At 56.5% G+C, this 15,128-nt stretch overlaps 1 protein-coding gene across 2 annotated transcripts; it reads left to right on the forward strand.

The window, feature by feature from the left end:
• Window positions 1–91: 91 nt before the first annotated feature.
• Window positions 92–9,123, forward strand: Zc3h12a (zinc finger CCCH-type containing 12A). 2 transcript variants are annotated; one of them, XM_027937244.2, is made up of 7 exons: window positions 92–187; window positions 966–1,442; window positions 5,454–5,593; window positions 6,592–6,826; window positions 7,353–7,459; window positions 7,602–7,787; window positions 7,881–9,123. In XM_027937244.2, exons 2-7 carry the CDS (start codon window positions 1,000–1,002, stop codon window positions 8,471–8,473), a joined length of 1,704 nt encoding a protein of 567 aa, XP_027793045.1. In that variant the 5' UTR covers window positions 92–187; window positions 966–999; the 3' UTR covers window positions 8,474–9,123. The 2 variants fall into 2 exon arrangements, with proteins under 2 accessions (XP_027793045.1, XP_027793044.1); XM_027937243.2 differs by having other exon boundaries at window positions 7,602–9,123.
• The last annotated feature ends 6,005 nt before the right edge of the window (window positions 9,124–15,128 follow it).

Below are 15,128 nucleotides of genomic sequence, written 5' to 3' on the forward strand. Positions count from 1 at the left end.
CCTGGGGGAGGGGCCGAGCCGGGGGGCGGGGCGGGGCGGGCGCGGGGGGCGGAGCAGGAAGGGGCGACGGCCCTGCCCGGCTTCCGCGTCACGGTTCTTAAAGCACCTGCCTCGCCCCCTGCGGTACAAAGGCGCCGGGGACTCGGCCCCATGGATCCGCCGCCGGCCGCGGCTGGGGCGCAGCGGGGTGAGGCTCGCGGCGGGGCCCGGGGAGAAGGGAGCGGGGAGGGCGCGGCGGGGTCCGGCTTCCCCGGCCCCTCTAGACCCCCTCCAACTTAGCTCAAGTTGGGGGAGCCCCGGGGAGGGTCCCGAGGTCCTGGGGCAGCGCCGCGACAGTGCGGGTCTCTACCGGGACAGCCTCCGCGTCACCGGCGCTCGGGAGCCAACCAGAGTCTCCCAGCAACTTTTTTCTCCAGTGGGTCACCCCGGAAACTTGCCCTCCCGCGGCCCGGGAGGCTGGCCCCGGCCCTGCCCCTTCTAGGCCTGGGTCCTGAGTGTGGGGCGGGCGGGCGGATGAAGGCGATGACCTCAACGGGGAAGCCCCCCACCCTGGCCCGCCAGCCCACTGGCCCCGTGGCCCCCACATCCCCGAGCTCACTTCCCGCCCAGGTTTCCGTATGAGAGCCCCGCCCCTGCCTTCTGCCCCCTCCCCCGCCTTCTGCCCCCCCCCCCCCCCCCCCGTGTTAGCGTGAGGGGTTGGGCTTGGGGGTGGAATCAGACTAACTTCAAATTCTTGCGTCACCAGCTAACAGTTGGAAGACCTTGAGCAAGTTCTTAGCACCTGTGCCTCAGTTTCCCCCTTTATATAATGGGAAAGATAATCCTTAGCTGAGAGAGCTTTTGAGGGGACCACCTGAGCCGACATAGTGTCACCAGTCCAGTGTTGCCTCATCCTGTTGGGAAGGGCAGGCAGGAGAGGGAATGAGAGCAACATTCCCCATCCCTAACCCTGTGTTGTCCCATAGGAGCTGTGACAAGTGCCTTCCAGGAGTGTGAGATATGAGTGGCACTCGAGGAGAGAGGCCCGTCCAGGAAGCCAGCCCCACCATGAGTCTGTGGGGGCTTGAGGACAGCCACAGCTGTCGGGGTACCCCCCGGCCTGCCCGGGAGCCCACCCCAGAGGAGGCATCAGCTTTGGAGCTACAGATGAAGGTGGACTTCTTCCGGAAGCTGGGCTACTCATCCTCTGAGATCCACAGCGTCCTTCAGAAGCTGGGGGTCCAGGCAGACACCAACACAGTGCTGGGGGAGCTGGTGAAGCATAGCGCAGCTTCCGAGCATGAGCGCCAGGCCTCTCAAGACCCCGGCCCTCAGCTCCCTCTGGTGCCCCGGGGTGGGGGCACTCCCAAGGCCCCCAGCCTGGAGCCCTCACTCCCAGAGGAGGACAAGGAGGGCAGTGACCTGAGGCCAGTGGTCATCGATGGGAGCAACGTGGCCATGAGGTACGCGTCACTTCTGTGGAGATGAGTGGAGAGGTGTCTCTGTCCCTGCTGTTCAGGTGGAGGAGCTTTCAGGCAGGAGTTGACTTCTCTGGTGGACTGGGCTAGAGGAAGGGAAAGCCCTTATGAGGGCCTACTTCACGCCAGGAGGCTCCCTTAAGCCTTGTGACATGTCATGCGGATGAAACTCAGGCTCAAAGCCTTGTCCAGGGTCACACTACTGGTAGCTAGTGGAGCAAGGATTGGAATTCAGGTTCTGTGTCCCCAGAATTCACTTTATGTTTGGGTCTCCTGAGGCCAGCCATGTCCATCTAAATTCCTCGCCTGTAACAGGAGGCGAGACCGTGGCGGCCGGGGATTTGCCTGTGAGCGCCAGTGCTCCAGATGGGAGCGGTTACTTAGCCACTTTGGGCTTTATCTCCTGCTGCTTCAGGTGGTCATTGTGAGAGCAAAGGCATGGCACCTGGAAAGTCACAGGTGCTCAGTGAACAGGAGTTGTTGTTACTGTTCAGGGCCTGGGTCTTCTGAGGCCTTCCTGTCCCAGGCCTGGGCTCCCATGGAAGCAGGCCCAGCTACTGAGACCTTCAGGGCTGTGACCTGGAGTGACCTCAAGGCTGGCTCTGATTCTCCATGGGGTGTGGGTGGGTGGCCTGATGCTCTGGCCTCAGGTGAGCCAAGTCTCTGCTAGACTGGTCTCTGGGGCTCCCAGAGCCAAAGTCAGCACACAACCCCCTAACTGTGGCCCCCTATGTGCTCACACGGGTCGTGGCGAGGGGTGGGAGCCAAGGATGAGGCCAGGGTTGCTCCTGACCTCGAGAATCTGACTTCTCCCTTGGATCTGTGGCCCCGCCTTCCCTGCTGCTTTCTCCCAGTTTCCTTCGAGGTGGCTGGTGAGTCAGGACGGGTGGATCACTCATCAGGAAAAGTTCCTGTTGGCAGGGATGCGGGGAGACCCCAGACACAGGGCGGGAGGCCGTGTGAGCGCCTTCCCCGCTTCCCTGAGGACTCTCCCAGTCAACCTCTGCCCTCCACCTGCTCCAGCCCAGCAGGGCAGGCCACTGTCAGCTGGTCCTGGCCTAGCTCATCACAAACGCAGGGGAGCCCCTTCCCCACCATTCCCATTCCTGAACTGGGTAGGTCCTGGATGGGAGGCTGAGAAAAGGGGGCTTCCATGCCAGAGGGAGGCAGGTCACAGGAAGGTCGGGTCCCCTCACGCTCGAGCCTGAGCCTGGTTGAGGAGCTAGGATGAGCCTGTGACTCTGCCCCTGTGGGCCTCAGGCCCACAGAAGTGGCTGAGCCCTGGGGACAGCCATGTGCTGTGTGTGTTTGTATCCTGGTAAAAGGAGGAGGAGCCTGGGAGGAGGGAGGAGGGCAGCAGTGGGGGGCACTTGGGAGCTGACCCTGGAGACAGATAGCACCGCCCGCCCGCCTGCTGGCCTGCCCGCCTGCCCGCCTGCCGGGGGTTTCTGAGCTGGGGCTGTGGCAGGAGGGGAATTCCAGCTTCACACTTCCTGTCTCAGCTGTCGCTGGGTTCCTGCCCTGATGCCCCCTCCCCCCAGGGGCAGGCAGGCTGGCTAGCCCCCACCATATGCAAATCGTGGGGAAATTCACCTCTGTTTCCTTCTAAGGGAATTTTTCTCCTCTAATCAGACCCAGCCCAGGCAGGTCTTTTCACCTGGGGAGCTGGCCCAGCCCTGCCTCTGTCCTGGGGCAGGAACAGCGGCTGGAGGCTCCCACGTACACATCCTATCAGTCTCCTTGGCCAGGCTGGGGGGCCCTGACCTCCTGGGCAGTTAGGACTCAGTGAGGGTGAGGAGAGGTCTGGTCTCCTGAGTCCACGGAGCTCTCCACTGCAGGAAGAGGAGGGCTCCACCTGCTGAGAGTAGATGTCCCCACCAGGGTGTTTGGTGCCCACAGGCAGGACACCAGGTCCCAGGGCTTGAAGACGCTGTCCAGGAGAGGCACAAGCACATACCTGAGTGTGTTCATGTGTTCAGAGGGAGGCAGGTGAGCAGCACACCTGTGTGGCTGGGACAGGCAGCAGAGCCTGGGAACAACCACATCCAGGCCTTGGGAGACCGTGCAGAGGGCCCAGGGAAGGGGACAGCATGAGGGGGCAGCATGGGGCATTGTGAGGACCACAGACCAGGGACCTGGCCAGCCAGGGAAGCCTAGCAGTCTCCTAACCTGTGTTCCTGCAGGAAGAGCAGGAGAGACGCCCTTCCTCCCACTCCCACCTGCTCTTCTCTCGCCACGCACACTTTGTGCAAACACGTTTGAAGCTTTTTTCCTCCCAAATAGACTCCAGGTCTTCTGTTAGGGACAGGAAGGCAACTCACTGGCCCCAAACTGGGTTCAATTTCCAACTCTTAGCACTAGCCAGGTGACCTTGGGTAGGTCATGGAACCTTCCTTTCCTTTACTGTAGCAAGCCTTGTAGGATGAAGCTGTTGCACTGGAGCTCAGAACCCCCTCCCCCTGCCCCTTCCCCTCCATCAGAGTCTGTGCCTGTCCTTGAACCTGTCCAAGCATCCACAGAGTGGCTCGGGTCTGCATCTCTGCATTATTGTTGTGTGACCCTAGTGATTGTTACCCTCTCTGGACTACAGTTTCCTCATCTAAGAAAAGGGAAGGGAATGGTCACTATGGTACTCTCCTCATGGGCTTGCCGATGGTTCAGTGTAAAGCACTTAGAGCAGTCGAGGCCACAGCTCTCAATACATGTTAACTCTTACTATTATGAGCAGGCTACTAGGGGACAGCAGATGGGGATGAGTGCTGCCTTGAGGCTGGACTTTGTCTCCCCTACAATTTGCAAGACCTTTGGCATCTGGAACCCCAGCCTCACCCCACACCTCCCGCCTGCCTTCTCTTGGGCCTCCAGCTATCACCCCAACAAGCCACCCACAGGATGTGGTCGACCCTGGACTTGCCTCTTTTGCGTAACATTTATTCAGTTTGATTTGCCAAATATGAGAGTCTGAGTTGTCACCAAGGGGCCAGTGACAGGCAGGCCTCTGGGGAAGAAGCCCCAGTGCCCCCTCCAGCCCTCCCAGGAAGTCCCAGGGAATCTCTGCTCTGCCAGTCTTTGGCCTCAAGCCAGTGTAAACCTGTGTCACTGACCCATCCGTCTTAAGAAAGCTGCAGGCCACTGGGCCCTTTTCTCAGCTGAAGAAACTGAGCCATAGCAGCCCAGCACCTCCAGGCTTTCTTCTGGGTCCAGATGCATTTGTATGGAACTGCCCTCAGACCAGGGCAGGGAGGAGGTCCATCGTCTGGGTTCTCTTTGGGAGTCTGAATCCCCAAGCCTTCCAGCCCCTTTCTGACCATTTTTCTGCTGTAGGTCACACCCTCCCTGCACTGTGAGGAGGCGTGGGGCTGGCCCTGGCCATGCCGGGAGCTGGCGCTTTGGGAGGAAAAGCTCTGGCCTTTCACTTTCACACTGAAAGGGAACCAGCCAGCACCTCCTGCCGTCACTTCCTGTCCCTCCTGGAAGGGTGGAAGCACCAGCCCCTGCCCTGAACCCTTGGGGTCCCTGCCCTAGGCTGTGTGCGTGGCTAGACTTTAATCCGGAACAATCTGGTTTCTCCCTGGTTAGCCGATTGGTTCTTCCCCACCCCCACCTCTGGCTGCTGACAAGGAGCTGCAGTGGGGCAGGGAGGGAGGTGACTCAGTCTGCCAGTGCACATCTGTGTCCCGTGGTCCCAGAAGCTCCGGGTGGGGCAGGAACCAGAAATCTCCCTGCACCTTTTCCCCACCCCCAGGTGTGTTGCAAGTGCCTGACCCTCCCCTCCGCGGGGAGCCAGTGCGGCCAGATTCCTGGGTGGATCCCCACTTTAGGCAGATGGAATCTTGGGGAAAGTCCCGCAGCTGGTCTGGCCATTCAGGCTTTGTGGGAACCAGCCCAGGAACAGAGGCCTTGGGCCCACAGGCAGAGGACCCGGGCTGAGCCCTGCTGCAGGGTGAGGACCAGCTAGCTGGCGCTGTGGGCTGACCTGTCCCTCCTTCCCCCCAGCCACGGGAACAAGGAGGTGTTCTCCTGCCGGGGCATCCTACTGGCTGTGACCTGGTTTCTAGAGCGGGGCCACACTGATATCACAGTGTTCGTACCATCCTGGAGGAAGGAGCAGCCTCGGCCCGACGTGCCCATCACAGGTATGTGGGACCTCTGGAGGTGACCAATATCACTGTCCCACAGCCCTGGTTCTCCTCAAGAGGGACCCCTTGGGCAGGGCTGACAACTTCTAGACTTCGAGACCAGGGATCAGTATCTCTTTCCGGGGCTTTTGTATCCCCAAAACCCTGCTGTAAACAGTGGTCATTAGATATCACCTTGTCCAGGCCTCTGCCTTAGATACTGGGTGCCTCCCTCGTCCTTCTGGTGGCATGTCACTCATTCAGCATCCCCAGTGGCAGAGGGGCCGTGTGTCTCAGTGGTTAGGGCTGAGGGAGGGCTCTGGGCCAGGACAGTGAGGCCTGGCATTCTGACTGTCCATTCCTGGCTCTGTGACCCAGGCAAGCACCCCGAAGCCCTGCTCTAAATCTCGTTCCTCATCTGAAAAACAGGGTGGGGCAGGGTTTGGTACAGAGCCTTCCTCCCACCTGCTGTGGACCTGTGAGCTAATCTAGAGGTGCTCTCCTGGTGCCTGGTGGGTGTCAGCCTGGGCTAACCCCGGCCGCTATGCTCTCGAGCCCCCGCCTAGATTAAAACCGCCGTTTCTCCAGGAGTCTGGAGATCCAGGGGCAGGCTGTCTGGCTGGGAGCTCCAGGAGGAGTGGCCCCTTCCAAAGGGAACTCTGGCCTTGCCAGAAACTCTGTCCCTTGTCCAGGGACAGAGCCAGGACACTTCTTCATGGACCCCTACAGGACAGGCTGGGTCGACAGACAAAGCCAAACCACCTCTGATTGAGCAGGCCTGATGTCAGAGCGTGAGAAGCCAAAGGGCCAGTTCTGTGCCCAGAGCCCCCCTGCAGGCTGGGCTCAGGTGTCCATAGTCTTCAGGCAGCAAACCAGCAGGAACCTCTGCAGAACGGGTATCCACCCTTGTGAATGTGGGTTAACAGCCCCAGAGCCTGGCCACTGGGAGGTTAGGGAGCCCTGTAGCCTGGTTCTGGGTCCTGAGTGGGCCCTGACTTTCTCCCTGCCACCCCCAGACCAGCACATTCTGCGGGAACTGGAGAAGAAGAAGATCCTGGTGTTCACACCGTCCCGGCGCGTGGGAGGCAAGCGGGTGGTATGCTATGATGACCGCTTCATCGTGAAACTCGCCTACGACTCAGATGGGGTTGTGGTCTCCAATGACACCTACCGGGACCTCCAGGGCGAACGGCAGGAGTGGAAGCGCTTCATCGAGGAGCGACTGCTCATGTACTCCTTTGTCAATGACAAGTATGTTCTGGGGGACCCAATGAACTTGGCTCTGGGAGGCAGCCAGAGATGCCCTCCGGAGGGTGGGGCTGGTACCAGGCTCTGCTGGGTCCTATGGCCATTGGGAGCCACCACCTGGGCTCCTGGCAGCTTTGGGAGTGAAAGGGACAGCAGATATCCGGCTGGGACTAGGTGGGATGGGTGTTCTTTGATTCAGGGATGGAGAAGTAGCACTTGAGACAGGATGTGGTCAGCGTCCAGGACAGCCTGTCCAGCTGCACACTATTTCTCTTGAAAGCAGCCCGAGGCTGGGATACCTGTTGTGGTTCCCTGATGACCTTGGAAAGATCCTAGCCTGGGAGTTGCCCTAGGTGCCCCTGAGCTGTGGCCCCTGGGCTGGGGCATCCCCCTTCTACTTTGGCACTGTTCTGTCCTAAAGATAGGCCCCAGTTTTATGGCTGGATTTTCAGCAAGTCTGGATGTCCTCAGCAATTGGAAGTCCCCCTTTGTGTCTCCCACTCCTGAGAGTTCTTTTTGCCCTCTACAGGTTCATGCCCCCCGATGACCCCTTGGGCCGGCACGGACCCAGCCTGGACAACTTCCTGCGTAAGAAGCCACTTCCTTCTGAGCACAGAAAACAGCCGTGCCCTTATGGTGAGACCCAGCTCTGCCCTCCCCTCACCTGTGCCCTAGGTGCCTCCTCCTGGGTGGCACCATCATGGGACCAGCCAGCCCCAAGTTTCCCTGCCACCACCACCTCCTGCCCGACTCAGCCCACCTCCCTTCCCCTCTGCAGGGAGGAAATGCACCTACGGGGTCAAGTGCCGATTCTTCCACCCTGAGCGGCCCAGCCGCCCGCAGCGCTCCGTGGCTGATGAGCTCCGTGCCAACGCCCTCCTCTCACCCCCCAGGGCCCCTGGCAAGGACAAAAGTAGCCAGCGGTCTTCCACTTCCTCTCAATCTGGCTCTCTGCCTGCAGAGGGTGAGCAGAGCAGCCAGGAGGGAAAGAAGCTGGGGGCCCAAGCACCCTCAGGGCCCCGCCAGGAGGGGCTGACGCAGACCTTTGCCCCTGCAGGCAGGGGCCGCCCACCCAGCGGAGGCAGCGGCCACTTGGGGCCCGCAGACTGGCTCCCGCAGACCCTGGACTCGCTCCCATACATCTCCCAGGACTGCCTGGACTCTGGCATCGGCTCCCTGGAAAGTCAGATGTCAGAACTGTGGGGGGTTCGGGCGGGAGGCCCTGGTGAGCCGGGACCCCCCCAGGGCCCCTACTCTGGCTACCGCCATTATGGGTCCGAGCTCCAGGCTGTGCCTGCCTTCCCTGCCTTTGGACGGGCCATGGGTACCGGCCACTTCAGCGTCCCTGCTGACTACACGCCCCCACCACGCGCATTCCAGTCCCGAGAGTACTGGTCTGAGCCGTACCCGCTGCCCCCACCCACCCCAGTCCTGCAGGAGGCCCCGGTGCCGGGCCCAGGGGCTGGCGGGGGTCCCTGGGGCGGGGCGGGGGGCCTGGCCAAGGAGCGGGCCAGTGTGTACACCAAGCTGTGTGGCGTCTTCCCCCCGCACCTGGTGGAGGCCGTGATGGGGCGCTTCCCGCAGCTCCTGGACCCCCAGCAGCTGGCGGCGGAGATCCTTTCTTACAAGTCGCAGCACCTCACTGAGTGAGCCAGCAGCGTGGCCCGCAAGGGGCTCCCAAGCCAGCCCCCAGGCCGCCTGGATGCTGGGCAGAGGGAAAGTTCTAGTAGGGAAGGGACCCCACCTAAGATCCTGTAGGATTGGCTCTGGCGCACGTGGCACCCGCAGCCTGCCCTGTGGGCCAGAGGCGATCGCCCCGTTGATGCACATTGTATCTCGTTTAAGGAGACGCTGCCGATTAGGCCGTTGGTCCGTGGCTGAGGCCCAAACCCTCTTTTCTCTCAGAGGGCGGGGAGAGAGGCCTGGGGGAACAGAGGCCTGGGCAGGGCCCCCACCTCCACCCCGTCCCTGGGACGCCGGCATGGCCGGCTAGTTGGGCACCGTGTGCCTGCCCTCCAACACCCCTCCCGTAAGCCAATGAGGCCTCATCCGCACCCCTTGCGGGTCGTGAGGCTTCATGTCAGTAAGCAAGATGCTTCTTAAAACCCACCTCTACCCACTCTGTTTACCTGCCCCACCACCCCTGCCAGGGCTCCAGGGCCTCTGTCCCCACCCTGTCTTCTGCGCCCTTCCCCAAAGGTGGGGGGACATGTGTATGCTGTGTACAGTTATAAATTTGAAATATAAGTAGAATGTCCTTACCTGTAAGACATCAATAAAAATCAATGTGAGCCCTTTCAGGAGGTGATCATCTTCATGGGGGGTGGGGGGCAAGCTGACCTGCCTCCCAAGGGAACCATGCTATGCCGTGCCCTGACCCTCCTCTGGAAGGCAGGTTTCCAAGAGTGCTGGGTCTCCTGGAGATGAGGCATCTTTCCTACAGCCTCCAGCTGGTCCTCTGTTGGAGGTGGCTATTGACACACAGGAAGGGTTTGGGACAGGATGTGGGGGTTAAGCAGAAGTGTAAGGGTTTAGAGTCCCGTGGCTGCAGCATGGGGAGGGATGGCTCTGAGGGGACAGGATTGGGTTTCTCCTTTTTTGTGTGCTGACCAGAGCTGAGGATGGCAAAGGAGTGAGATGGTGGCTTCTGGGGGCTTGGAGCAGGTGTAGAGGAGCTCCTTGGTGCTCAGTGCTGGCCCCATCTTCTAGATGTTGCCTTGCTCTAGAAATGGGACTGCAGAGCTGGGGAGGAGTGCTGGGCAGCAGCAGCTGGAGAGACAATGCCAGGCGGTCTTCCAGGTTAGGCCTGGTCTACTCTCAAACTCAAGAACTGGCTCTGCCACTGACATCTGGGGCAAATGACTGGCCCTCACTGGGTCTCCAGTTTCCTCATTTATGAAATGGGGATAATAATGGCACCTACCTTGGGGTTGTCATGGGGATTACAGAAGATAACATATGCTAGGTGTGTGACCCCAGTCTTGGCACATAGCAACTGCTCTTTAAGAGGCCTCTAGAGTGACCCACTGCGGGCTACGTTCAGAGTTTCCACCTTCATCCAGTCTTAACTTCTCATCTGACCTCAGAAAGAGACCTTTATTTTCTTCCTCTCTCCCTTTCCCTTGCAGTTGAAAAGATGAGTGTGAATTTTTTTTTTTTCCTTTTGGTACTGGGAATTGAAACCAGGAGTACTTTACCACTGAGCCACATCCCCAGCCCTTTTTTAAAATTATTTTTTTATTTTGAGACAGTCACCCTAGGTTGCTGAAGGTCTTGCCAAGTTGCTGAGGCTAGCCTCAAACTTGTGATCCTCACACCTCAACCTTCCCAGTTGCTGGGATTGCAGGCATAAGCCACTGCACCTGGCTGAATGTTAAATATTCTAAATGCAAAAGGTCATCAAATGATTCTCCAAACATACATTATCGGTCAGGTAAAATGGATAAAATGCAGTTTTAATAATTGTGTCTTGAACATCTCACCTGACTTGTACTTTGTCATGAGGCTTTTATAGTATTTGCATTTTCTTTTGGAGGAACTGCTTCAGCACAGAACAGCTATAAAGCACTTGGGAGACAGTGCCACCGTGGCCAGCCCTGTACCTGGAGCCTCACCACCTTCTTCACCCTGGAGCAGCTCTGGAAGCCAGCACTTCCAGACAGAAATCAAGGAGGGATTCGGCACTCAGGACTTTGGCAAGCAGTAGCTCAGTCTCAGCCACTGAGTGCTGTTCGAGGCGCCGCTGCCTGTTCCTTCCAGATGGCTCAGGTGTTATCTACACAGGGAAATGCCCTCGCCCTATTTTTATTTTTTTCCAATCAAGAACTCTATTCTGGGGGGCGGGGGGGAGTGCTGGAAAGTGGAACTGGCCAAATCATATGGTCACACCGTGTGCATACAGGAATATGCAGCACCAAATCCTATCAACACTTACAACTAATGCACCAACAAAAAACAGGTAGAAGAAAATAAAGGTAAAAAATAAATAAAGGACTGTATTCCAGATTAAAAGGCTATTTATGGGCCTGTTTGTTTGGGCAGGAAGCTAAAATACTGGACCATCTAGTTCATTATCGGCCACTTGGCAATGTTGAGTGACTTGCCCAAGGTCCCATGGAGGAGGACTGGCTGGGCCAGGGCTTGAACACTAGTCCTTGGCCCCCACACCTGAGGAAGGGCAGCCTTGGCACCTGCTTGCAGCACCTTGGGCCTTGGAGGGATACAGGGTGCCCTCAGCCCCTGAGTTTGACAACATTCCCATGAGTTCTCTGGCAGCAGGTGGGATGGTCACTCTACCCACCCGCTCAGCAGCAGGTGCCACAGCCTTGTCTTGTGTGTGCCACAACGGTCGCCTGGAAGAAGTAGGGCACTCTCTCACACCTGTTCCTGAACCAGAGCTGAACTTGTGCTCATGTGCCCTCCTGCTCTGTGGGTGTGAGGGCAACCAAGTACTCCCAGGGCAAGTGGGCAGTGGTGTTAGTCCCAGCCGGCTGCAGCTAATGGCAGGAGGCTGGGTCTGGCCCTGCTGGTTCAGATGGGCACCAGGGAGGGCTTGTGCAGCAGGTACCAGCCAGGGCCAAGCCCTCGGGATGGCTGGGTCAGTTCAGCACCGCCAACGACCTATGCTAGCATCCTGCACTTTTCTGACAGGCTCAGCCTGGCTGGGCCTGCTGTCCAGTGTTTAGAGCCTCCCCTCTGGGTCTCTTCCTCAATCTGGCTTCTGGGCAGAGCTACTCAAGTTGCCAGGTCCAATGCCAAGGCTGTTTTTTTCCCATGACTTGGATTTTAACTCCAAAGTTCTCCTACTACCTCCTGCCCCACTGCCTATTCTAGCAGCTTAGTCAGGTGGCATTCACTCACGAGGTCTCAGCCTCACCACCTATAAAAGGAACACAGTGATCCTTGTCTTTTTCTAGATTTGACAATCTGATACTTCAATTCATGTAGTGGCAGCAGGAGAAGACCTGGGTTCAAGCACCACTCATGGACTGTTCAAGACAACTTATTTCCCTTCTTAGGGCCTCAGCTGCCTGGCCCACCCAGCTCCACGTGAGCTTCCAGGGAGAGGGTGGCAGACACGGACAGAATATGATTCCTGAGACCAAAGCTCAAGCCACGAGGCGCGGACCTAGAAGGGATCAAATTCCAAGTAGCTGCCCCACTTGCTTTTTCCTCTTCTTGTTTTCCTGGTTCCAGGAGCCAAGAAACTGATGGGGAAACCAGAGATATGCAAATTCATGCATGCTGGGAAATGATCCTGGGGAGCCACAGAGGACAGCTGCCTGCCCACCTTTTCCCACCATGGGTCCCCACCCGGCCCTCAGGCTCTCATCAGCAGCAGGGGCTGACCCTGAATTTTCTTGCAAGCTCTGTCTTGCAGGAGTTACTCTGGGGCACAGACTGTGTGTAAGCCTGTAAGACAGGAAACCTCCAGCCTCCTGGGCCTCCCTCACAGCAGAGACTCATCAGCTCACAGTGAGATAAAACTTCCCTGCTCATTATGTCCCTGCCCACTCCATCCCATCATACTCCTTCAGGCTGAGGGGAAATTGGGCAGTCTCTGAAGATTGGGAGACCTAAACTAAGGGCAGGAGAGCTTTGGGCTAGAGGGGATCAGCCCTCCCAGTGCTGTTAATCCCCAAATATTGCTAGTCCCTTGTGGGGCAAGAGACCAGATAGTAGCTGGGAAGGGGTCAACACTTACCACAGATGCTATTTCATCCCACTTCCCAAGTCCTCTGCTCTCCCTCCTTCCCCAAGACTCCCCCAGGCACTGAAGGGCAACCTGCACATGTCCTCTAACTGGACCCAAGGGAAGTGGTAGGCAGGCCTCTACCAGACTGCCTGAGCAGAGGAAACAGGAGTCGCGAGGGGCAGGGCCAACAGCCTGAGCCCTGACTCCCAGGTAAGGCAGTCCAGGGCCCTGCTCAGACCTCTAGCTCATTCTTTTTCCCTAGCCCGTAGCAAAGTGGGTGGAGTACAAGTGGTAAATGTCTGTTCTGGGGACCTCCTAGTTCATGGGAAGGGTGTGGGAGATTTGGCTGAAAGAGACAGGAAGTAGAGCCCTGCAATTAAGGAAACCCAAGTCATCCCAGGCCACGGCATGCAAATACTTCCAGCCAGTTCCTGGAGGGGGTGGCGGCCCAGCCTGGCACCTCCGGGTGTGGCCTCTTGGAGCTCCTCTCAAGGCAGCTGCTAGTGAACTTAAACTGCTCACCAATTTAAGAAATGGCAGCAAGACTAGGTGGGAGGAAAGGATCAGGCACCCCACCCAACATTAAGCCAGGTCTGCTGCTGGGAGGTCAGGTCACTGGAAACCACCCAAAGGCTCCCATTCTGGCAGCGCTCCAGAGGAGGCTCACTGAAGGCATGTAGTGTCTTGCCTGCCACCTGCTGGTGCCGCCTGGCACTACTGCCTGGGGAAAACCCTGCCTACTCCCTGGGATGACCAGCCCTGGCCTGGAATGATGGGCCTTGGAAACAAGAATCTAGGAGAATATGGCAAATGACATGCTAAAGCAAAAGCAGGGAACTCCTTCTTTGTTAGCAGGATTTTTTTTTTCCTGAGACTGGAGTCTCACTGAGTTGCCCAGGTTGGCCTCAAACTTGCGAACCTCCTGCCTCAGTCTTCTGAGTCAGTGGGGTGAACCAGGCATGAACCACCTTGCCTGGTTTATGGCAGTCTCTTTTTCTTCTTCTTCTTCTTCATTTCTGGGGATAGAAGACAGGGCCTAGTGTGTACTAGGCAAGTACTCCACCACTGAGCTACACTCCAGCCCTTTTCATGTTCATCTTGAGACAGGGTCTCACTAAGTTGCCTAGGGGCTCACTAAATTGCTGAAACTGGCTTTGAACTTGTGATCCTCCTGCCTCAGCTTCTCAAGTTACTGAGATGACAGGCATGCACCACTACTTGGCTAAAACAGGGGATTCTTAATGACTTGCAACCAGAGGTCACTGTCATACCTTCTACAGTCTAAAATTCCAGAAGGTTTTGACTGTTCCAGGTAACAAATTGTAAAAAAAAAAAAAATCTCAGGTTGGTGATAGCTCAGTTGTAGAGCACTTGCCTAGCATGCATAGAGGTACATACCCCTTGACTCAGCAATACCAATGCTATGAATTTATCCCACAGGCGCTCATTTGCAAAATTACATGTGTTAAGGCTATTTACTACAGGACTGACACAGCAAAAGATGGGGAACAATATTAATGTCAGCAACAGGGCACTGGCTGTATAAGTAATTATACCCACATGCAACGGAACATTAAGGAGTCAGTAAAAATAAATAGCTGAACACTTCTTGCTAGATTGCTAAATTTAAAAAGCAAGGGTAGAAACAGTGCATATTACACTACTACTTCCTCTACCCATTTTTGTAAATAGACACACGTGTGTACACTGCTCATACATGTACCAAGTTCCTCTGAAGGAACACAAGACCCTCAGAGTTGTCTTTGGGAAGGAAACTGGTGGCTGGAGGACAGGAGAACTTGCTTTTCCACTGAATACACTTCAGGACCATTTAAATGTATGCTAGTTTCATGATGCTATGGTTTGAATGTTGTGTTTCCCCCAAATTCTACCCAAATTCTAAACCACAAGGAGATGGTGTCGAGAGGGAGGTCTTTAGGAGGCGATCAGATAATGAATGGAATTAATGCTTTTATGAAAGAGCTTGTTCCCCTTCCATCATGTGAAGGGCTAAGAACCAGAAATCAGGCCTGCACCAGAGGCTGAATCTGCTGGTAGCTGGATCTAGATGTACTAGCTTCCACAGCTGTGAGAAATGTTTACGATTTATAAGCCATCTTAGTTTATGCTAATTTTGTTATAGCAGTCCTAACAGACTGACATATGAATTCAAATTAATTAAATATTTTAATGTCCCCCATTCTGGGATACAGAAATAAGTTTTGGGGTTACCAGTAAGTGGGTAGCAGTAGGGAGGACTATACTGGCCAAAGGTCAAACTTGGATCAGGTGCAGTGATACTAGTAATTCCAGTGACTCAAAAGGCTGGGGCAGCAGGATCCCAAGTTCTAGGCCAGTCTCAGCAACTTAGGAAGACCCTGTCGTAAAAAATAAAAAGGGGGGGCTGGGGTTGTGGCTCAGTGGTAGAGTGCTCGCTTACCATGCACAGGACACCAGGTTCGATCCTCAGCACCACATAAATGTAAAATAAAGATATTGTGTCCACCTAAAACTTAAGAATAAATATTTTTTTAAAAAATAAAAAAAAATAATAAAAAGGGTTTGGGATGTAGTTCAGTTGTAAAGCACCCCTGGGTTCAATCTCCAGTG

Source organism: Marmota flaviventris, chromosome 10 (genome assembly GCF_047511675.1).
Source record: "Marmota flaviventris isolate mMarFla1 chromosome 10, mMarFla1.hap1, whole genome shotgun sequence".
NCBI classification, from domain to species: domain Eukaryota; kingdom Metazoa; phylum Chordata; class Mammalia; order Rodentia; family Sciuridae; genus Marmota; species Marmota flaviventris.